At 41.5% G+C, this 24,577-nt stretch overlaps 1 protein-coding gene across 1 annotated transcript; it reads right to left on the reverse strand.

The window, feature by feature from the left end:
- Positions 1 to 1,547: 1,547 nt before the first annotated feature.
- GPI (glucose-6-phosphate isomerase) lies at positions 1,548 to 22,693 on the reverse strand. Its single transcript, XM_084270167.1, has 18 exons — positions 22,521 to 22,693; positions 18,292 to 18,382; positions 17,357 to 17,425; positions 14,492 to 14,611; positions 13,725 to 13,808; positions 13,487 to 13,633; positions 11,725 to 11,796; positions 10,648 to 10,692; positions 9,786 to 9,839; positions 8,921 to 8,981; positions 7,252 to 7,295; positions 6,890 to 7,042; positions 6,421 to 6,550; positions 6,016 to 6,092; positions 4,677 to 4,805; positions 4,125 to 4,200; positions 3,977 to 4,043; positions 1,548 to 2,578 (listed from the first exon to the last, which is right to left on the reverse strand). The coding sequence occupies exons 1-18, from the start codon at positions 22,637 to 22,639 to the stop codon at positions 2,455 to 2,457; spliced, it is 1,662 nt and encodes a 553-aa protein (XP_084126293.1). The 5' UTR covers positions 22,640 to 22,693; the 3' UTR covers positions 1,548 to 2,454.
- Between the last annotated feature and the right edge of the window lie 1,884 nt (positions 22,694 to 24,577).

The raw sequence follows: 24,577 nt of genomic DNA on the forward strand, positions 1-24,577 counted from the left end.
TGATGTTATACAGAAGGATTTAAACTGATTTACTGGAGCTTGAGTACCAGAGAGTTAAAAACTTCTCTCGCTTTTTATTGAACTGGACGCACATCACAGCTGAAGGCAAGCACAGCGCGCCGGTCCAGCCAAGGGCCTAGCCGGGCCGCTATCTGCCTCCAACACGGCTGTAAGGACTTAGCCCAGGATGAGCGAGACCTAAGCAGACACACAATTAATTTCTTGGCTCTTAGCCTCCAACTGTCATCACTGAAAATCACTTCCTGAATATATGCAGGTTTTACGTCATGTTGTCTTCAAAACATAACTAGGGTCTGTTCCTTTGCACGTGGTTTGTAACCTCTCCACTGATGGCTGCCTCAACTGCTACAGAGCAAAAAAAAAATCTCATTTTAAAGTTTCTTCACCATTTTTATCCGGTGTTTGACTACAGCCATTAGCTGTGATGCCACAGCAGTCATTTTCACCCTCCGTAAGGTCTGAGGTCGTGGTTTTAGCATCCATGTAGTTGAACCATCAAGCTGCTGACAAGCAGTGCTTTGCTCACCCGGTAATTTCCCCGTCAATTGGCAAACTGCACCCACACCGACGGGGCAGTCCCGCCAGCCCTTACCCATACCAGGACTCGCAGGAGTAAGGGAGGACCCGTGAGAACGAAGCCCCGAGAGCTCCCCGGGGGCAGCTGCCGCCACCGCCTCACAGGAGCCCTTCTCCCTGAGGGAAGCGCTGGCGCGGCCCGCTGGCGCCGCCAGGGAGCGCCCGGCCGGCGCGTGGCGGCAGCGCCAGAGTTTGCGGGGGAAGCTTCGCGCCCGTGACGTTGCACATCAGCTCCTGCCGATACTACAGAGCTTTTCTCTGACACGCTTCCACAATCAATGAATGTCTTCTCTTTGAAAGCCTGGAGGCCTGCACTTGAAAGCCCCAGCCGAGGACTGGTTCATTTTACCAACCCTGGCTCCAGCTTTATATAGAGTGCTGCCCAGCCCAGTTACTGTAGGGAACTGGGAGCCCTTCACCCAAAAAAGGCTTTGGAAACAGAATAACCAAGGACTTTGAAAATACATATTGTTTTGTTCCCCAAGGAAAGTTGTGGGGTCTAATTTTCAAGAGTAACAGACTGAAGTAACACAACAGTGCACTGCCTCATGGTGTGAATGGTAGGTGCTACACAAAGCGCTCCTTTCACACACAGTGCCAGAGAGGAGATGGTGGGCTTTAACACATACATTCACCCAGCTGTGTAAAAGCTTTAAAACCTCATCTGAAAATACACTGCCTCCCTCTAGTGGGTTCTCTTTTTGTGACCATATTTTACATAGACAAAGTGCTGATCAACACTAAGGCCTGGGAGCACAATACAAACAACACTTAATCTGAGTTTAAAGTAGTTAAATCCATGCAAGCAGATTGTTAAGCACTATGGAGCTCACATTCCGCAGCAGAGGGATCAATTTGTACAGCCAAGATGTGCACTGTGAGTTACAAGCTCAGACAATGTTGCCATGGCACAAAGAGTGCAGGATATGAGAACTAGTCACCATCTTAAGTTTCCTTTCAATGCTTGTGTTGTACCTTTATTAAAGGTGTTACAGAACAAAAGCCACAGCATGCTAGTCTGCTAGCAGAGGAGAGTTAACAGTGATAGAGAATGAAGGAGGATATAAGCAACTTGTTAACAAAATAGGTAAGGTGGTCTCCACTCATTTTGTCAGAACAGTGGTAGTGATTGAAGAGAAACTGCCTCTGTAGATACCAAAAATAACATTTCTTCTGCTTCTACCTCTTGAAAACTGTTTGGAAAATTAAGGTATCTGTCATTTCAAGAACTCTTCCTTTTCAGATCGCTGTCCACCTAGGGCTTCCAGAGCTTATGAAGAAATCAAGTTATCTTTCAAATAAACTGTAGTAAAACTTCCCTTTTTCACAGTAGCATCAAAGAGTCTGTATCTTGTTCAAATGCATCAAAGCACACAATCTGGACAGTAAGTTTGATTCTTTGAACACATTCTAGTTTCTAGCTTACAGTAGAACAAGTCCAAAACCACAAAGATTAGTTTACATGGCTTCAGAGAACCTTACACAGTCAGTCAGGCAAGTGTTGCTAGATCTACACTTGAAAGATACAGAGTGAAGAAGTTTTACTCATCCATCATACCTTTTATTTTCTATTATCAGTATGTGATCGTCTTTGAGGAAGTTGAGGAATAAGAACTGAGGAACATACCAGCTGCACTTTACAGATTAACAGCCACAAAAATAGAAAGCAGCTATACAATCTCAGGGTTCCACAAAACTAGTTTGTTCGTAGCACTTGACGCAACAAGATTACCTGCAACAAGTGAAGAAGCTACAACTGTAAAGTGCTATTTTTGTTAGAAGTGGCTAAAAAAGCACAACTACAACAGGTTTGGGTATTCGGTAGTTAGATTGTCGATGTCCTCCAAATCTTTCATTTCAGGCTCTGTGTTTCTTGATGAAATTGATAAGCCCATTGGTTGAGCTATCGTGAGATGTCACTGGAGCATCTGACTCCAGTTCGGGCTCAATTTTCTTGGCAAGTTGTTTTCCAAGCTCAACTCTGCATTTATAAAAGTCAGGAAAAGAAAGGAAAGCAGTATTAGTGCTAACAATTTATACAAGCCATTAAAAAGTAACTTGACAGTGACCACTATCAATGTTTTTCCCTCCACAAGTCACTGACAGTTACTTGACTCAGTACCATTCATAACCTGGAGTTTACAACTGCTTAGCTAACAGAGCTCTCAAGTTACAGCATGTTTGAAGAGAGTTTTATTTTCAAAGTCCCCTTCAGTAATCATCTGTTACACAGCCTGCCCCAATGCAGAATGCATTCAGCTTCTTACTGCTTACTGTACATGACATCCCTCAGAACACTGATCTGTAGCACCACAACAGACAGCTGAGTTGGGGGTCTAGAAGCCTCTCCAACACTGCAGCGTGCTATCCAGTAGTTACAACAAGAGACAGTATAAGAACCTATGATATTCCAACAGTTGTTGTAAGCTAGGCTGGTTCTACAGCATCCCCACATTCCAGAACTTTGTATGCCACTCTAGATTAACATGTTGCCATAAGAGCTTACTTACTACTGCCCCATTCCGCATTTCAGAATTAGCAGCAGATAAAAGCTTGTTATGCAGGAAATAATAGCTTTAGGAAAGCATAGGAAGATTTATCCTTCAACCTTCAAGAACACTTAAACTGCTATTCTAGGCCTGTAGAGCAAACTCTTTTCCAAATAACCCCTCACAGCACAGGCAAGTTTCACCTGGAGAGTCTTACTCATTTACCAATCCCTCTTTCTCCTGCCGATGCCTTAATACAGCAAGTTGCACAGTTAGTATTACTACAGATTAAAAATAATCTGATTAGCTCTGAAATCTTCCATTTTTCAAGGTGACCAAGCAAAAAACTCTCCAAAGCTGTTCTTCACATGGAGTTCTACCATGAACCTTGGTCACAGGTGTAGCCCTGCATTAGACCCAGGGGTCCTACACATGAAGACATCTGGCAAGAAAGTTACTGGGTATCTCACTCAACTCCAGTGCAGAGAAATCAAGGTAGTCAATCTTTTGCTTAACAGATGCCATTCAAATACATCTAGACACAGTTTGTAGGTGAAGTCATTTACTTCTATTGCGGAAGTTTTTGTCCTTTCTAGTTAGAGCATGTATTCAGCCTGCTTGACTATTTAAGACATTATTACTGCCTCTTTCCTGCATTGATAGATTTTTTTTAAATCAAACTAAATACAGGTCTTAGCTAATATTGTATCTGCAAAGTTACTATGCATGGCTGAACAAGGATATATAGTGACTTATCCCCAAAATAGCTGTTTTTTTATAACTACCCTGTAATTATTTCCCCTATTACACATTTTTTCATTTCTTTTTTCTATGTCATGATAGATTAAGGAATACCACAGTCAATAAGCATAAGAAAATAGACAACTTACCCCCACTGGTCATAACTGTTAATGTCCCAGACAATTCCTTGAACAAATATCTTGTGCTCATACATGGCTATAAGCAGAAAGAGATTTATCAGTAAATTTTATGCAAATGTTTTAATAACCATTTACACAGGAGATATCTATTACTTACCAATGATGGCTCCCAGAGTGAATGGGTTGAGTTTTGTAAACATGATGGAATTAGTTGGTCGATTTCCCTCAAAGACCTTTCAAAACAAGAGTTATATTGTTACCTAGTATGTTTGAAAACTCCTATCAGAAACTTGAATTGTGTTTTCCTTATAGCCAACACTGGATTATTTCTAATAGCAAATATAAAACCCTGAAAACTTTAAAACTTCAACAACTATATCATTTTTATGTTTTATTAAAAAGATATTTATCTCCAAAGCACTGTTATTGGCTGCTACAGCTACAGGAAGTAGAACAGTCAATATCCTGGAGCAGTGATGGGACAGCTGATCTTTTCTGAAATGCCTCAGAAGGCTTCCAGATTAGCAGGCTTTAGCAGGAGTGCCATTCACAGGCTGCTCCACTAGCCCTGACGGGATATAATGATGTGTAACACTACCTTCACAACTGTCAAGACAATAGCACCTGACAGCCACCGGAGGGCACTGCCCCATTAGTAAGGGCCAACACAATGCCCTCACAAGAGTCCCAAGTGTGGAAGCCTGGTTACCTTATGGGGAAGAAGCTTCTCCAGAGCATCTCCGCTCAGTCCTGCTGCTTGAAGTTCCTTACGAGCTTCATCGGCCGTCTTCCCTTTCATCAAGGCCTCAGTCTGAGCAAGGAAGTTGGCCAAAAGAATCTACCAGGTAGAAATAAAAACATCAACTCAAGCTACTGTTTCCTTTGCTGGAATGTGCTTGATGGAGACGTAGTCTAGACAACTCTTTTAAGACTAAAACAAGCAATAGTGCCCATTATTGCTTTTTACCTTAAGAGCACCAGGAGACTTGATTACTGTTTTGATAGCACATGCATGCAAACACAACCAGGACTGTTCTGCAGAATCCTGTCCCTGCTGGAACTGATAGCAAGTCCCCAGTGAGACTAAAGGAGCTAGGATCTCACACACCTCTTTCACCCAGTATACTCTATAGTTTATCCCATGCTGTACCTGGCTTTCCAAGCATATGGTGTACAGATTACTCAAAAGGTAATAGACTAAGACATACTCTGCATGAAGGAAAACCCTCACAGCATACCATGTGCCAATCCCTACCAGGGGAGGGGAAGCTTGTTTCCTATGCCTTGCTTAATGTTAGCTTGCAAATTCATATGTAGTTTTGTCCTACTCATTGCACTAAAGATAAGGATTCGACTGTTGATACAGTAAGTTCTTCAAGTTTTCACCCATACTTAATGTGTAATGGTAACTTTTGCCAAATAACAATTTAAATAGCACTTGTAATCTGAAAACATGACAAAACTGCTGTTTAGTGAGGAATCATGTTTTTTTCTAAATAATGCAATAAATAGCTGGAAACATGTCCAGGTCTACTATGGCATTTCAAAAATTCTTAGATATTATTCACTAATATATCATCCAAGTAAGGATTTTCAAGTTTAAAAAAAATCAACTATTAAGAAAATTGCATAGGCTGTACTAGTATACTAATTTAAGCTCAAAGACATGTAACAGCATCCCTGAAGAAATTTTGATCACTGAAAATTTGCTTTTACCTACTCTTCAAGAATTGCACTCCTTACAATTCCTACAATGAATTCTCTCCAAATAATTAATTGTTCACCTCTTTCCAGTCTCAGGAGGCCAATAAAGCCACACCATTTTTCTGTCTTAAACTGTAACTGCGATTTCTTCAACAAAAATACCTCTGTTACATATAATATGTAATTATAATTTAGGCATTTTCAAACCTACTGTGAAAGTTCACAGAGCCTATGTGACTAGTTTGAGAGGAAACACTTACAAGTCTCACATGCTGCAATACTGAATAAGCTTCAATACCTTCAGATACAAGAAGATACGGGTGCCCTGACCAAGAATTTATTACCTTGTGATGCAAGCCATTTCTGACTGGGTGCTGGGTCTGGACTGGGATCAGAAAGTCACAGGGAATCATGCGAGTTCCTGTAAGCAAGCAAGCCATGTTAATAACCCTGCAACAGGAAGGTCATAGAGCATATGTAATTCACACCCCATTGTCACAGCTACTGGAAGATTGAGTCACTTCACTTGTTTTAAAAAGCTTTTTACTCTACAGGAAGTGAAAATACAGCTCAGTAGTTTCAGCTTTATGTGAATTAAAGCCTGCATTCTGTAGCTTTCCAAAGTCATTAAGAGCACTACAATGGCAATGTGATGCTAGATATGAGCCTAACCTCTAAACTAGTGTAATTTCTTTGGATTCTTCCAGCTTCCTAACCGTTCAGAATCTAATTCCGTAGCTTCAGTTTACCTTGATGAATGAGCTGGTAAAAAGCATGCTGCCCATTGGTGCCAGGCTCTCCCCACACAATGGGGCCAGTATTGTAGTCCACACGAGATCCTTTCTTGGTAATGTACTTGCCATTAGATTCCATATCACCCTAAAAGAATGGAAGGGCAGGATGAGCTGTTTTGAACTACACAGTATACATTTCCATACATAACTAATGATTGCTGCTCATTCATGGAAGTTTCATAACTGCCAGGGATGTAGCTACTTAGTTTTCTGACACCAAAATAATGGAAGGATGAAGGAAAAGAGTAAAAAAAATACTTAAGTTCACTGAGCAAATAAGCCAATACCAGTGTTGACACATTCTCTACACCCTTGATTACATTTATTTAAGCAATTTGAATTTTAACCAAGAAACATGCATTTAGAACCAGGACAGAAGCATCTCTGTTTTCCTCTTGGAACCTTTACTCTGTCTGAGCCTTACCTGCTGGAAGTAGGCAGCAAAGCGGTGCATGTATTGGTCATAGGGCAGAAGGGCATGGGTTTCACATCCATAGCAGTTTATATACCAGACTCCCAGCATGGCCAACAGAACTGGCAGGTTCTTCTCCAGTGGGGCAGAGTGGAAGTGATTATCCTACATGACACAAAGCAAAAGAATAATATATCATCCCTCCCAACTCAAATTGTTTTTACTGTTGATTTGATCCAGGGAGAGCTTCCCAAGCATAGCTGTTTTAGAACACTGAGAATATGGGGAGCTGAACTTAATACAACAATCTGCCTTTAGTTATCTTGCTAACAACTCTTAAAAGAAGAAATCTCAAATAAGCATTTCATACTCACCATCCAGTGGGCTCCAGCAAGCAGGCTCTCAAAGTTGTCAAAACCTAACAGGAAAAAAAAAAATCAGTTTCTATTTACTATTACCACTCAAACTAGCTTTCACATAGAGACAACTATGAAACAGCAAAGATTCCCTACATACAGCAAGGCTCCCAACTGCTAATTGAATTTGAAGTCACATTTTGGTTTGTCCTGAAGTTTACATCCCATAAGCCAGATACTACTTAGTTATGCTTGAAGCCCAGACTTCAGGGCAAGTCCAACTTCATGAAGCATACTTCAAACACTTTTGCCTCAAATCCCTATTCAGGCACAATGAGAAATGTAAGGAAAACAGCAGCATTAAAACCAGGCTCTGTATTAAAGGCTACATAGTTTTCAGCAAGTTTGAACACTTAGTCACTTCACAGCCACAGCAGAAGACACATCCCAAAAGAAATGGCAAGGTTAGTACAGCAAGGATTTCTGTGTTGGTCTGAGGGGAAACAACCACAAGAAAAAGGTTTCCTCCTCCTTCCCCATTCTCTTAACACACCTTATTTCTTTGCTCTATAATTAAGATATTTAAATCACTTCTTTTCCTGCAGAGCCAGAAATCCTGACTCTTATATGAAAAAATGGAGGTGAAGTTTTGGTAATCAAAGCAGCAACTCTACGTATTGTCAGAAGCCAGCTTTGGGAGGTAAAGGATGTAAAAGCAAGGAGTGCAGATAGACTTCCATGTCAGCTACCAGAACCAAATCTGTCTGACAGCAGAAATGAATCGCTTATTGCAGAAAAAACAGTAGTGCCTGACTGAAGTTCATTTTGCTATTGACATAGGGTTTTTGACACATGACAACTCCTATTCATACCATTCCAAAAACACCAACATCAATATTTTTCTTCTAACCTTGGTTTAAAGACATTCTAGCTTTTAATTAGAAAAAAATGACATCATGGTTTCAGACTTTCAATATATGAAAGAAGGGATGAATGAGCAAATGCAAGACTGCTGGAACAGCCTGCTCACCAGAAAAAGAGTTCCTAAAGCTCTGATGCTCACTGTACTCTCCACCTGCATTTTAGATATGCATCAGAAGTGCCAGTGCCACCCAGTCACAGTACAAGTAGGTGGGGTTTTTGAAAACTGATGTTCACACCACAATCAAATGCAGATAGAAACAGCACTCCTGTACCATCAGGCCCTATAGCCTAGAAGAACAAGTACTCGAGACCAAAGGAGTAATGGGAGGAAGATAGAGGTAACAGCGTTAACTAGAGCTCATACTGGCTACACAGGACTTTGAGGTTTAGTTGTGTATATACTCAGAGAAACTAAACATCTACTGTTTAACAGTTTAGGAATGTCACTTGCAAGGTCTAGTTTTCAGCACTAACATAATAACTTCACCTAAGTCAGGCCGTGCAAGTGACTAGAGATGCAGTCTGACTATCTGCACCCAAGGCATGGTTAATTTCCAAAACTGCATTTGCAGTAGTGAAGGCTCAACACTTCCACTGCATTACAGGCTATTTCTTAGCACAAACATCCACTCAGAGTAGGTTGGGTAAAACAGTATTTGCTCCCAGTCTGAGCCACAATCCACTATTGTTGATGCACTGCATTGTTATAGTCCTGAGGCAAACAGACTAATTCTCAGCATTGTTACATCACAGGAATACCTACCAATATGCAGGGCAATGGAGAGACCAATGGCAGACCACAGAGAGTAGCGGCCACCAACCCACTGAAAACAAAGAGATTGATTTAAACAGGAGAAGTACAAGGCTTTTAAACCCAAGCTTATTCAAACTATTAGGGAGTAACAGCATGCATTTAGAATAAGTTTTGAAGGCTTTAAAGTTAGCCAACTTGTCTGATGTATAACATCCAGAGATCCCTTCACAATTACAGTTTGCTTCCAAATACCAAATTTGCAGCTTATATTAACTGCTTTAGTAATATCACTCCTCTGTAAGACAAGACTGCTTTAGAAAGACTATAACACTATCTGAGGAAAAGTAATGCTCTAGGTATTTTCTAAACAGTGGCTTTAAAATCTGGTTTGTCTGGCATCTAGTTATGGAGACAAACCAACTAGTTTCTGATTAACTACAGGGGCCAAGACTAAGGGCAGTAATACTTAAAATATATGTATCTGCTACAAAAATATCAAGTTTCTTATGCTTGACCTTTACAGGCCTAGATTATATACAGTAGACCCCAACAGTCAAATGTCACAGCTTATAATAACTACTCACATAGAGGAATAAGCTAAGACTTGTGTCTCCTGTTACCCAACAGCTGATTAGACAGCCAAGAATATAGAAGGTTCTTTAGACTTGGACTGCAGTTTTTTCATGGAACAGCCAAGACAAAACTGTTGGCCTAATATTCTTGATTTGCCTTTAGTTCAGGGTTTCCAGATATTTCAGTACAGAGACAACTGCTGTAATTTAGGTGTTTTGGCAGTTTCCTGACATCTAGTTAGCATCTTCTAAAGCAAGTTAAGATTATTCTAGCAGTTAACATGCATTAGACATCTACTTACATCCCAGAACTCAAACATGTTCTCTGGGTCAATTCCAAAGTCTTTAACTTTAGGCTGGATTAAAAAAAAAAAGCAGGTAAGAACACCAAAAAGTAAGCCAAATATTAAATAAGTTATGTCTAACAAATAAAAACCCCACAAGTTGGGTACCTGCTAAATTCACAATTCCTCAAATTACAGCCTATATTTTAAAAATATATAGCCACCATCAGAAAAACTATAGCTTAATTCCCAGAGAGAACTACCACTATTCAGTAATCTCAAAATCCACAGTTTTGCATGGATGGTGACAATATAGTTAGTTGGACTGACATTCTGTTTATATTTAACTGAAGCATAAAGGAAGAAGAGAACTTCACACCACAAGACCTGACAGCATTTGGTTACTGCAGTCCTTTCCTAATTGCTATTGGCCTTTCATACTTTCATATGAAACTCCCCATCAGGGTACATATGCTCATATGCAATAGATTATTTACACAAGCTGCCTGCATTACTTCAGCACTTGTGAGGAGTCTAGGAGAGTAACATTTGTTTACATAAGTGCATTCAGATACACTTAAGCACTTAGAGGTAACAGTCATTAATAACAGGGCAATAATTTCAAGTATGAAGACCTTGATCTCAGATTTAAAGCTCTAGTAGAAAAAAGCACAAGTTTATAACAAGGGTCCAACCTTGCTACAGTTGATTACTCCACAAGTGTTTCAACTATTTTCAGTGGAGAAAAGATATGCTTCCTTTCAAGGCAGCTGCTAACTACCAGTATTTAAGTAACAGTATCTTAAACCCAGTAAGGAAGCCTATGTATCTGAAGTGAGCCATCTTAAAAGTATATAGAAAAAAAAGATGTTATACTTACACCATTGGTAGACAAGGCAACAAAATGCTTGGCCACAGCTGAAGGCTTAATAAAAATAAACCAACTATTAGATCTAGAAAGCTCATCATTTTGATTTCTGGTCATCAAGCTGATCTGCCACCAGTTACATTTGAACAAAACACTCTTGATTATCATCAGTTATTTTTGTGTTATCAACTTGAAGTCATCTTACATTCAGTATGGGATTTGGCTGCATGCCTGTCTGAAGATAGCATTGTGATAATACTCTTTGAAGGTGCTCTGGAAACAGTCACTGGAGCAGCACACTATTTCCTGAAGAGTATGTTATCAGTTTGGAGTATCACCACCACTACCCACTTTGGAGCACGTGGCATTTGTTGTACACGCACTACCCGTCTGACTAGGGTCAAAAGACTGAGAAAACAAGTTGCTGATAAATCTCAAGCTCCAGATTTAGACTTTGGTCTTTCACTTTCACTAAGTGTTCTGGATGAATTGTATGCAACCATAGTGTAACAAGGAATTTTAAAGCCCAAATTTCAAACTAAGTACAGCTACTCTGACTGGAACAGGTTAAAGACTATCTGATTAGATGGGCAGGCAGTATCTGCTTTTTTCTCGTAAAGGTTAGAAATGGGAGAAAGAATGAGCCAAATACAAGGTTTCTATTCATAGCACAGCCATCTGCCATAGGAATGTTTGTATATCAACCATAGTGAATATTTAAAAATTAGAAATGAAGCGAACAGTAGGAAGGTAATGCCACATAAACACCATATTCTTGCATTTCCATATCAATTGTTCCAAATTACTAACGAGACAAATGCTGCACTATTATTTAGCACACAGGATATGGGAGAACAATGCATGGAAGCCATTTATAGTAATAACACCAGTGGGTTTTGCACTTGGGTCAGATGTAGCAGCCTGTCACTAACCATGAAGCACTGAAGTGTTCGTACAGCATTTGTTGAGCTGTACAGCTTAAGCTCAGGCAGCTATTGGTTATGCCACAAAGCACACCATGACCAGCAAGAAATTGCACAGTAAAACGCTGTTGCATTCTGTTATGTAACCTAAACATACTAGACTTACATCATTAGCAGCACGTAAGAACCACTCTTTAGCTGTTTCTGCATTGGTGATTGTTTCTTGGGTGGTAAAAGTCTGCACAACAGAAAAATGTATGTAAACCACTTAAAATTTAAACCAGTTCAGGCTGCTAAAACATCATGTACCATATAAACAAAGTTATTCTAGATCTCTTCATAACAAACTGCTGCTAGATTTCATAAAAAGAGCAAACCTTTGTTTGCTTTGTTTCCCAAAACTATTGGACAGCTATTCCCCATTTCCTACCATCCCTCTCCCAAACTAGCACAAAGCCTTGAAACAAAAATTTTCTACTGCAGTCTTCCACAAAAAATGAAAAGTATTACTCAACTAAAGAGGGACTGAGTGACAATCATAGAATGCTTTGGGTAGGAAGGGACCTCAAAGATCATCTAGTTCCGACCCCCTATCAGAAGATAACAGATCATTGTCCTCTTATTCTTGGATTCCTACTTTTTCATGTAGGAACACTCATTTCTGCTAAGACTCTTGTCATAACTTTGTTTTGCTGACTAGAGGAAAATGTTTGCCTGCTTCATGAAGTGTGCACAGAAGTTCAGTCATGCAGTTTTGCAAATATCTACAGCCATTCTGGTTTACCCAACCATCAAAATTCAGCTTTAAGGGTGAACACTAGATCCAACCTCCTCTCATCCATCCCCAGAAATATTTCATTATGAAACACAAGCATGTTAAGAAAAACAAAAAGCCTGCTATTCATCCTCTTCCAAATATATCCAATTATCCAACTACAGTCCGGCAAACAAACTGAAGTGTTACTCTTAATTTAGCAGTCTTCTAAGCCTTTGAACCGTGATCCTTGAACTCAATTACTCAAAGTGACCATTAGTATTTTTTTGTGAAGTTTCCTTATTCCATAAGCTGCTGCCAAGTATTGCCAAGATAAAATAATGAGCACAACCCTACAGCATGGCCAGCATTACACACATGTTCATTTGTTGCAGATTGTCTTCAACAGCAGAAAGGTTCTACTGTGCTTTACAAATGAAGGCAACCCAAGTTACATAACTATGAAGTTTCTCTTCACCAGTTCCTTCTGCTAAGACAGAAGCATTCCTCAAAGGAAGACAGGAGCTAGAAGTTATGTTTACAAAGTTACTAGGCAAAAAAACCTTAAAGGCAGCTGTTCAGTCTTTATTCAGAAAAAAATCATCATAAACCACCATCAGACTTTATAAGTAAAGCAGCTTAGTACTTATATTCAGATCCTTGAACACTAAGTTATTTACATTAAGATATTTTGTTACTGCCCTAGAACAGAATGAAGATTCCCTACTACATACAATTCTTTAATGCAAGGCACATGTAAAATGTAAAACTGTACTTAAAGGACCAAAAGTAACCTTAAATAAAGAAAGAATAAGACAAGATCTTAAATTCTAAAGAAATAGCTACACAGGATCCTACATTCCACCAACGGAGAAATACAGTAAAATAAACTTTTGCCAATAAAGCTTAAAACTTGCGTTAACTGAGAAATGCACCCCAGACAGCATGAAATGGATTGAGAGAGTCTTATTTAGGCCACATCATTTTCAGCATTTGACTTCTGGATCCCTAAGTATTTCATCAGCAACATAAGGTTGTACTCAAAGTTTAGGATGAATCACAGCCAGCCTGCTTAGAAACAGTCCACACTAGAAGTCTCTAATCTAGATCTTCCTTCTGACTGAATCCTTTACAGTTACATAAAGTCACACCCCAGTGCTTGTATTAGACATACCTTTGATGCAATGATGAAGAGTGTAGTGTCTGGTTTAAGCTCAGCCAGAGTTTTGGCTATATGTGTACCATCAATGTTGGATACAAACCAAACACGAGGGCCTCCCTTGGAATATGGTTTCAGCGCTTCAGTTACCATCAGAGGGCCCTGGACAGAAGCAACAATTAGGTTTTATCTTCACTGCAAGCATGCACACACACAAAAAGATGCAAATGATGTATGGAAGTCAGGACCTTACCAAGTCAGAGCCACCAATCCCAATATTGACTACATCAGTGATTGCCTTTCCAGTGTAGCCTTTCCATTCACCACCACGGACTCTCTGTAGGGAAAAAAGTAACCATTATTTTATACTTTACAAGTAGCATTTTTAACACTGGAAATACGTTGTCTTTCCAGGGATTGTAGGAAGCTTCCAAAGACAGGCTTTAAAAATCTAGAAGCTTGAAAGCTGCACTCAAAGCTACCTTCTTCACTAGATACCCAGTTATGTCCAAGATAACACTTCGTTAAATGTTAGAAGTCTAAAGGACACTGCAAGATCAAACTCTCCTCCTTGGTAGACTGCTATAGCATTTGTAATTGTTTCAGCAAAGGCAAGAGATAGCAAGTTAAAAATGAACACATTTTGGGCGTTGAACTACGTGACACATCTGAACCTGATGGGGTTCAGTGTCTCTAATGAGAATCAACTTCACTAACTAATCTAGAAGACAGCAGCAATAAAAAGTTAACAAGGCAATATATGAATGCTTTACAGGTATTCTGAAGTAAATGCAAAATTACTGCTAAGAGAAAATCTAGAGCCCATTAAAAACAGCTGGGAGAGAAGAGTGAATCACAGTAAAACCAGCTCCAACTCCATATTTGACCCTGAACTATAAGCCTCAAAGACACAATAACTAATGTGAACCAGGCTACAGTCTCTGCTTCACAACACACATTACAAGCCTGGGTAGGTATAGGACAAATAGATGAAAAATAAGCAGTGGTGGCACCTCATACCTGGCAGAAATGTTTCATTTTGTCCAAAACTTTGTTTACTTCTGGAACAACATCCTTCCCATCTACAAGTATTGGCACATTAGAACGATTTCTCAGAGCAATATGAAGCACAGCTCGATTCTGGAACAAGAAAAAAAATCAATGAAGCTAATTCCAAATTATACCCAGGGGCCTCAGTTGCTTCATCCAGAAAGTAGTATAATCTTCAAAATTTAAAAACCCTTCAGATTAAACAGAATTAAAGCAGTAGTTTGTGTATGTACATATATACACACACCCCCCACCAGCTCTCTCAAACATTCTCACTCCACAGAATCAGTGCAGGGGGCTTACAAAAGCATGTAATACGTAAACTAAACCAGCTTGTTCACTTTGAAAAGGCAGCTCCAAATTCCTTGAAAAGCATTTAATCATTGAGGTTCAGTGTTCAGCAATATTCAGTACTCACTGAAAATTATTCTGGCATGCTTCAGGTATACAAGGATGAAGTTATTCTCTATTAATAGTTATACTGAAAAATCAATTGAAACAAGCAGCTGAAGTTATTTTCTCTGTCAATTACCCTGAGTAGCCCATTTCATATTGAAATAAATTAAGTATGTATTTAAACAACTGACAAAAAATACAATCATCACCTTATTCTATCTATTGCCTACAATTACATGTTCCCTGGATACTTGCAATCCAGACACATAGATGGCAGTTGTGTTAGGAGAAAAATCTGTTAGCATACACCACATTGTATTAATTCTCCATGCACACAAGTCCAAGCACTGAAATCCATTCTGATTTGCCTGTTCAGGAGCATAGCAGCTTTAATCTAGAATGAAGGAGTTAATCAATACTAATGAACAAATTAAAAAGTTTGTAGTGAGGAACAATGAGGTAGAGCAGATAATGAGAGGCATTGTAAGACAAAGACAACACAGACAATATGAGCTGCCAAGTTATGATTTAAATACCAAATGCTAATTCAAAAATCATTGAGTTTGTGGTCACTGACTTGGAATATGAGAAAGCGTTCAGCTCCTAATTCTCAAAGGGTACCATATTAAATTTGGGATGACCAGAGGCAGCTTTTTGCAACACTCAGCCACAGACTGGTATTATTTGGTAAATACTGCTCACCATCAAGCTTTGTCTTGATCAAGAGAAGCAGCAATATTTGACCCGAGGTCTACTCTTAAACAGAAGTATTCCCTAAATATTGGGTGGGCTATGAAGGCTGTCCCCATAATGAGTGGTCAAATATGAGGTACCCTACAGTACACTGTCTGCATCATATCAAGCTGCAAGTTTTAACTCATCTGGGATAAACACCTGGCACTGACACACCTGGGTGCACTACAAATTACTTCCACATAAGCACACACTATGCAGCCAAAGCCTGCAGCTCCAAATACAGATGATTCTTAAGTAATTAAGACAAATAGCTTAAAATGTTCTGAATCAGAACAAAAATAGCAGACAAGTCGATTCTTGACACTTAGCAGCTCCCTGCTGTCTTACTGGTTTAAGTTTATTCAGCCATGCTGTTTGACAGCATCCTGTTACATGGTCTCAGGACAGTTTCACATTGGCCACACACTCATATCCCAGAGCCAGATCAACTTGATTTGATATTCTATACAAACAGAAAAGAATTAAACAAACCAAATCTAATTCCAAGTCTACTTCTGACTCTTAATGAAAAAAGCCTGATAATGAAAGAAAGATGTTCTACAGCTGTCATGCAGGTAACTGCTACATAAAGGTGCCATATCAAGGCAGTAGCCAAATTGGGAGCTAATAGCAAAAGTCAAATGCTCCAGTTTAATCTTGAGTTCTTGCTGTGAAAAATGCATCCTTCTGAGAAGACTTTAGCTGTCTACATGTGAGCAAATGTAGAGCAACTCTATAATATAGGCAGAGATGGGCTAAACCTGCAATAGTTTGTTATGAGGCTACTGAGTCAACATATGAGAAAACCCTGCAGGCAGATTTACAACTTTACCCACTTCTTTTCACTACCTAGGACCAAAAGCATTAATACAGAAGGAAGAAGGACCATTTCTCTAGTGAAGCTCCATCTGTGCTTTTTTACAGGCGTGTAGTATTCACAAACAATACAATGTCCAACTGCTGAGTTATTTTAAGCAAACAGCTTGTGTAACACCTAAATTATTCAATAACTAAGTCAAAGGAAATACTGATATCCATGAATTTACCTCAAGCATACTAAATAGCTTTTAGTATTTAAGGCAGACTAATAAATCACTCTACTGTTGAGTTTCTGGTTTTCATCCTACTTTTAATTTCAGAAAGTGTTACATTTTCTGTATGTTTTAGTACAGATTTAAGCGTAATTACAACCTTCATATCTAGCCAGATAAGACATTCTCTTAGCGAATTAAGTGGCTAATTTCCCAAGATTGAACAGTAGAGACTACAAATAGCACAGCCCAAAAATAAGTAGCATCAACCAAATTGTATTAAAACTTTGTAAGCAGTGTACTGAGTTTTATGAACACTGACATTAGGTAAAACCATGTAAGGAATACTTAGTATATAATACTCTGCTCCATGCCCTTTGCAAGATCCAACTCATCATCTTATGAATAAGAGGGAAGAAAAAAGTACCAACAAAAGCTCTTAAACTGTTAAGATATATGTTGGAGGATTGAATAGCTTTATTTACACATATTTTCCTCTGTTTTTGTAAAACCTGTAAAAATGTATCATGTAAGTAATGAAGCAGACATTACAATCACTCAGTATTTCAGAGTAACCATTAGAATAAGTTTAAGACATCTACACAGATGCATGAACACTTATAATACGTAGGCACAACTGAGGGGAAAGAACCACGGACAGAAATAGCTTTACCTCAGTGAAGTTGATCTTCTCTCCACTGAACATGCGCTCCCTGGCACTCTCCACACCCCTGGACTTCGCCTGAGAAACATAAAAATAGATTCCTCTTAAAAATAGTAAGAAGTCAACACACACTGCAAAGGTCCAGCTACATTAAAACGTGTGAGCATTTACCACAAGACAGTGAAAAAAAGTGATACTAAATTAAAAAACACCTGCTAGATTGTAGTTCTAAAGCTGATTCTCTTATTTTAAAGCAAGTATGTTTATGCAGGCTGTTTTTTCCTTAAGAGGTTACACAGTAACATGTGTTGAATGACCAAGAGAATTAATCCATCTCAATTACTCAGTTTCATCTTGTCATACTGCTAAAGGCTTCATTAGCAATTCTTTGTATCTTTTTTTAACCAGAAGAGCAGCAAAAGTAAGTTTGTTAGTTCCTTTTTAAAAAGGAAAATCTGTTCCCACCTAGTCTGAGCCTTGGACTGAACGAACAGTTAAGGAAGAGTTGAAAAAGCGAAACCATGCTAAATGACAAACTACCTTCTACATCAAATCACAAATGAATCTCAAAACTAAGACTGCATGACATACAAAGTATCATTTCAACCGGAGCCATAGAAGACATCACCTTCTCTTACAATTTCAGATTAAACTTATTTTACTGCAGACCCCAGTAACAGTGCCATATACCAGCTAGTCTTGTTACCGACAAAAATATTTTCATTAGCACAACAGATGTGCACATTGAAAAAGGGCCTTTATCTTGGGGCTAAAGGACAAGGCAAGACTTTGAACAGTACCATGATTTGGTAGCAGATGCCTACTAACTTCCCTCTCATATTCAGAGCTAAACATATAAGCAACATTACAATAATCAGTTGGACATAAAAGTGAATTTAAAGAAAAGTTATTCAGTTTATTAGCTCAACGTCCTAAGGAATTACCAGTTCCATCAGCATTTTCATCACTTCTTCCGTAACAAGGTTCTTCGAATAATCCAGTAAGATGTCCCCATGATCAGTATTCACAGTCAAGCTGTCAAAACAAACAGATTATTTAATTACACATTACTGAAGAGTGGTTTTAAGCAAGACAACAATCATGTCCCTACAGATTACAAAATAATTGGAATATTCATTATACTAAGTTAGTAAAGATGACCTGAGGGACCAGTTTGACCACAAGTTTCATAGAGTGACTTACTACTGCATTGTTAATTGAAGACCATGGTTTTCAATAAGCTTAAAATTTAGTATCCACTTTCTGCTTGTAAAAGTTCACATATAAATATGTTTAGCATACTGTCCAACACTCACATTGTTTTCACTGACCACCTAGCATTCGCAAGCAATAATTAGCTTTTTCCTAATACATCATAGGTAAAAGGCTTTCTACATTATTTTGCTGCTGAAAGAGTTAAACTGTCTTCCTACAGGTTCAGTAAATATAGTCATTTCTTCAACTGGAACACACCTGATTTCAAAGACTTTCTGTACATGAAACTGTATACATTCTGACAGCTATTATGCAGAATTAAGCCCATTTGTGCATGGTGTAGTCTCACCACCTTCACTGACTCAGTGGAAGTCTCCAAATTAACTAAAGCTCATCTGAAAGCTGTAGCACTTCAAAATACAAGCACTTTAGGCTTACCTCCAAGATGAGACACAGAAATGGTTGTCCAACAGAAATCAAGTGAGCTCATTTGTATTTTCTATCCTTGTATCCGTGCAAAGTTCTATAGCCCCTGTGCTGTCCTTTACAGGATGTTCTCTACGTATTTCTTTGCACTAGTTTACAGCCAAACATAGATTACATGGTTTAGAGTAAATATGGAAGTGCTGTAAGTAATTCAGTAGGCCTCCAACAAAAGCACAGAAGGCTTTTATATTTTACTCAGTCTCCACATGCCCAAGCCACAGGAAATTGCATGCATCTAAGTTATCAATGTTCCTGTGATGTTCAGTATCTCCCCTGCTCTCTTTCCCAATACTTGAACACAGAAATATGCACTGTTACTTTAGTGCACATGTATGCCAGAGCCACTTCACAAGGACAAACCATGGCATAATTGCTACTCTAAACAGATATGACAGCAGGAAAAATTCTGCAAAGGAAGAATGAGCTGAACTTGCAACAACAGTAATAATCAGCAGGACCTAGACACTTGGGTGGATTCATTAATTTAAGCACCCTTTACTTAAACAGAAGCCCCAAAATCCTGCAGCTGAGATGCACTCTGCAGTGCAGCAGCTAATGGTAGCACTGCACAGATGGAAGAGACATGTCACATAAGCCACATCCACATTGAAGTGATGCAGTCCTTAATCAGAAAGTCACCTCCAGCATCTCAGTGGCTTTTATTGCCTATTTAATCACAAGCTACAGAAGCTGTATGGAACCAGAATGTATTATTACAGATTGATTCCATGGTGGTATATTTTCCATTTAGATTGGAGGGTTTTTGATCCTTCATAATAGACAACCCAACTAGCGGGGTATGATAGTGCTTTATATCATGCACTAGCCATTTCCATGAAGAGTCCCTTAATCAACATGCAAGTATCTATTACCTACCAAGTTTTGATGACTGCATCATACCAGTTCTAACTCCTTTCAAACTAGAGATAGATAGGACAAATTTTCAGGAAGAAAGGACAAAAGGAAGAAAGCATCTTCTATCCATGTTCTGTAGGACACAATCAGTGAGTGTAAGGTTCTTCTAGTAACATTGAATAGATAGATACTTGTTCCCAGAGGTAAAATACTCAGATTAGAAGTTGTTCACACTAGTCTTAAATTCCTACAGACCCAGTATCAGGAAGCACTTCTACATCAGCAGAAGTTTTTTCCCTTCTAAATGAAGGGAGACAGTCAATGTTTTTATGATAATACCTAGGAGACCTAGCTGAAAAGTATTAACAAAAATTAATCTCATATGAGGAGAGGTGCAAACTACAGAAAGGACCTTGGGGCCAAACCTCCAGGCTGCTTAGGCTTTCAACTGATGTTAACTACCATTATCCTACTATCTGACTCAAAATGGCAATCAGTGAGAAGTATACAAGAGTATCTGTCAAACTAACCCAAGCTATCAGTTCTACAAGTGTATTTTGTTATGAGAAAGCTCTCCTGATACAATGTGCTGGTTTATCAGGAAAAAGGACTGAAAATCATGAAAAAAACCAGATTAAGATATAGTAAGTAACCATACATTTCAACTGTTTCCTATCCTGAAATTGGGCAGCTATTTGAAACAGATAGCCTTGGTAAAAAAATGTCTAACAAGAACTGATAAAATGTCAGAACACAGTTAGCTACGTTAACATGAAGAATACATGTTAGAGGTGAGCACATCTGAAAGGACAGTTGTCAAATTACCTTCTTGGTTGACTGTACACAGTGACAACGTAACACCCAAAAAAGGTCAAAGTACATAACACATTCACGAGAGCAATTAAACACAGACTATGAGATTGAGAGAACGCATTTTATGGTTAAAGTATCTTGGATAATATTAAAGTGACAGCCAGTAAGATTAAGATGGAGTGCTATGCCAAATAAGAACACCTGCATAAGCCATTCAGCAGGGAACCTTAAAGGAAACTTCTCAATTGCACCATTTGATTTATTCAGCTATTTCGCTTTCGCCTCCCTTTGTTCCAAGGATGTTACAAAATTAGTCTCTTGGGATATAATGGAGATAAAGAAAACTTGCAACCAGACCTAGTTTTATTTTAGAAGAGGTAGTGGCTTTGTACAAAATAACTACTAATTAAGTTTTTTAACAGTCTAACAGCCAGATGAAGTCAATACTCCTAAGAATTTGGCATACTTTTCCCATCAATGTGACATTTTAACACTTGCATACTGATAGGCAGGACTTCATATGTGATTACCTGCTTTGGTAGGTGGGTTGGACTTGACCTCTTGAGGTGCTTTCCAGCCGCTATGGTTCTGTGATTTTTAATTAGTTTAAAAATCGGATTTAATGCAGTGACAAGGAAAGCAAGCTTACTTTACCTAGGACACTACCAAAAGAACTTGTTGCACATATCAATCTTAACACTTGAGAACAGAAACTCACTGTATTACCCAGGCTCACTTTAAAACTCAAGTCTGGGATGTACCTACATTAGACTTCTCAGATGGCTGATACAGTCCAGCTGATATAGTCCAGCAACATAACCACACAAGTGACTTCTCAGCACCATCCCCACTTTACACAACAGAGCCACTGGAAGTTACAGTGCTTCCACATCTTACTTCCTCCTCTAGCAGAGGTATGTTGCAATGCCTCTTCTGTAACGCGGAGAGCATGAACTAAGGGAGGGGTAAACCTGCTTAACACCCCCCTTCCCCACCTCGGGGTAGGCACCGCCGTACTACCGACAGGTAGTGAGCAGCACAGGGATGGACGGCTCCTCGTGATCTTATCGCCGAGCTTATCATGACTAAGCACACGGATGCGAGACGCTGCGAAACGAAGGACCCACAATGCCGCTGTGCGAGCCGCAGCCCGGCGCTGTGCTTCCCGGCACGTACCCTGCTGCAAGGATGAGTCAAGGACAAGCACGCCCGGCCGCCCTCCTCGGGGGCTGCCCAGGAACGCCCCCCCGCCCCGGCCCGGCACCTGCCCCCCGCGGCGCGACGAGCCTCCCGCCGGCCCACGGCACGCTCGCCGCAGGGCGCTGCAGGCCCCGCGCGCATGTGCCCCGTCTGAGACCGGCTTCCGAGCGGCCGGCACGGCTCCAGCCAGCAGCAGCCGTCTGCCCCCGGCCCCCCCGCACTTCGGCGGGAGCGGCGGCGAGCAGAGCGGCCGCGTGTGCGTGCGCGGCACCTCCCCGCCGGGCCCCGCTCCCTTCTCGGGGCGGAAGGGAGTGGAGGGGGGCGACGCGGGGTGCTGATCCTCCCTGTGGAAAACGCGGCCTCCGGCCACGGCTCCGCCGGGAGGGCGCATCCCTCCCGCCCAGGGCGAGGCCCCGGCTCTCCGGCAGCGCCCACCTGAGGGAGCGAAGCCAGCCCCACGCAGCCGCGGGCCTCGCACGCGGAAGTGCCCGGCGTGCCGGCAGCCTCAGGGCCCGGCGGGCCACGGCGATCGCCGGGGAGGGCAGGGGCAGCTGCTGCCCAGCTCAGCCGCAGGGAAAGGCGGGCAAGGGCCGCCCAGCCTCACCTGAACTTCTGGAAGCGATCCTTGTCGGCCTCGAACAGCTGCCGCAGGACAAGCTTGGAAGAATTCGCCTTGTGCCACTCCACCAGCTTCTTGAAATGGGGGTCGCCAGAGAGCGCCATGTTACCGGCCAGAGACGGCTGAGGCGGATACAGATGCCACACAGCAGAGAGTAGAGCTGCTACTGCCGCCTCCGCTCTTATAAAGGCGAGCTCGGCGTCCTGCAGCCGGCCCCGCCCCGGCCCCGGCCCCCCTCCCCTTTGCGGGCCGCCCCGCCGGGCCGTAGAATTCCCTCGCTGCCGTGCTGGCGGGGAGAGACAAGTGGTCAGCCCGGCTGCGGGTGCCTGCGGGGAAGAGGCAGCGGCTGGGGTTGTCTGTCTCAGGCGTTGGCTGGGCGCCACGCGGGGTGGGCAGCGGTAGTGGCCCCAGCGGAGGGGTCGCCGGCCCTCGGGCCTCCGCAGCGCCCACCCCGTTATAAATCTCGTGTGAGGGGAGAGCGGTTTCCCCGTCTCGAGGAACCAACGTGATGCCCCGGGGGCCGGTGGGCCCTTGCGCGGCCGTTCGGTGGACCCCGCCTCGCCGGCCGCCCCGTTGTCTGGTCGCCCGCGGGCAGCCGCTGCAGTCATGACAGGGCCACTGCTCGTGTCAGTGCATCGGGGCTTGACCAGGTTAAAAATAATGCCGCTTCTCGGGGTTATTTTTAGCCAGGGTCAGCCCCACGGCCCGGTCCTGCGTGGTGCAGACCAGCTGAGGGGTGCGAAGGGTTGGGGGAGCGTGGTGAGGAAAGCACTGCTCGATCTGCCTTACCCATCCGGGTAGGGATGCAGCTGTGGACCCCAGCCAGGCATCAACGCCACCCCAAAACCTGAGCTAGACATCTAAACCCCTGAAAGGGGTGCCCACCCTTTTTGCCAGCAGCATCTGCCCACTACTTCAGCTGGCCCCTGCACGACACGGTGGCTGCTCTGGTTTGCGCTCCGAAGGCCTTGCCTTCCCCCACCATATTACATAAGGAGCTTACAGGCCTGAGCTGCGGCCGGGCACCCACACCCCACTCTCGGCTCCCGGGCGGTGGCATGCTGGCTCCGCAGGCAGGCCAGGGCAGGCGGGCCAGCAGCTGTGCGGTTCTTCAGGGGAAGAAAAGGCTGTTCCAGGCATAAAGCAGAAAGTTGTTTAAACACGGGCGTGTAAAGGAGTCTGTCAAATTCCAGAGATTGCATCGTGTGGCTTAGGTGAATAAATCCCAGTGAAGTCATATTTTAAGCACCTAAGCCCCTTTATGGATCAGGGCCTAAATCAGAGTCACAGAGCATGAAATTGACTCAGATCACTAAAATCACAGCCCCAGCCTTAAGCAGCAGAATCAGCTGCTAAACAAATTCCTTGCTGCTACACAAAAAAGATTCTTACTGATCCTTAAATATATTAGCAAAAGTGTACCTCTCACAGAGTGAAAACAGACTGTCTAAAGCAAGTCCTTCCTTATCTCAAACTTGTTTGTTTCTACGGTTTGCTTTTTCAGACTTAACTGTTCAGTAGGCCAAAGCCTTTTTCTTTCAGGAAAATAAACCTTAATCGCTTGGTAAGTTGTCTTTTATATTTTTACATATTTGGAGGCTACTGTCATCTGTGCCAACCACTGGTTTGCACAGTTTTCTCTGAGGCAAAGCTGCTTCTCATGCTGCCTGAATCCACTGACCATCCATCAGTGGTGTGGTTCCCAGCATACCTTCATGTAATGAAGGAAAATTAAAGAAGTTATACTTGGACTATGGAACTGATTCCATAAAGAAGCACGGAAGTGCCCAGGAAGTCTGTAAGAAGCCACTAAGGTCATCACGCACACTGCCATGCACACGTTTTCCTTCCTTTTCACAAGGCCTTTAGGATAACACCCTCAATAATCCTAGACTCCTGTCCATAGTCACACTGTAACCCAGGATGTAAAGTTCTTTGGCCTAATAAATATCTATTAGTCATAGGGAAAGAACAAATATCCTTTTTAAAATACCAGCGTCACTGATAGCATTTGATAGTCAGTCATTAAAAGCTCCTGACTC

The sequence above is a fragment of the Gallinula chloropus genome (assembly GCF_964237585.1).
Source record: "Gallinula chloropus genome assembly, chromosome: 13".
Lineage (NCBI taxonomy): Eukaryota > Metazoa > Chordata > Aves > Gruiformes > Rallidae > Gallinula > Gallinula chloropus.

Excerpts from the sequence above, each read along its gene's own strand:
- GPI (XM_084270167.1), bottom strand. The coding sequence starts at position 22,639 with ATGGCGCTCTCTGGCGACCCCCATTTCAAGAAGCTGGTGGAGTGGCAC. Across the intron at positions 6,551-6,889 it reads TTGCTGCCTACTTCCAGCAG|GGTGATATGGAATCTAATGG; the intron begins GTAAGGCTCAGA and ends CCATTCTTTTAG. Across the intron at positions 4,044-4,124 it reads CACTCTGGGAGCCATCATTG|CCATGTATGAGCACAAGATA; the intron begins GTAAGTAATAGA and ends TTCTGCTTATAG.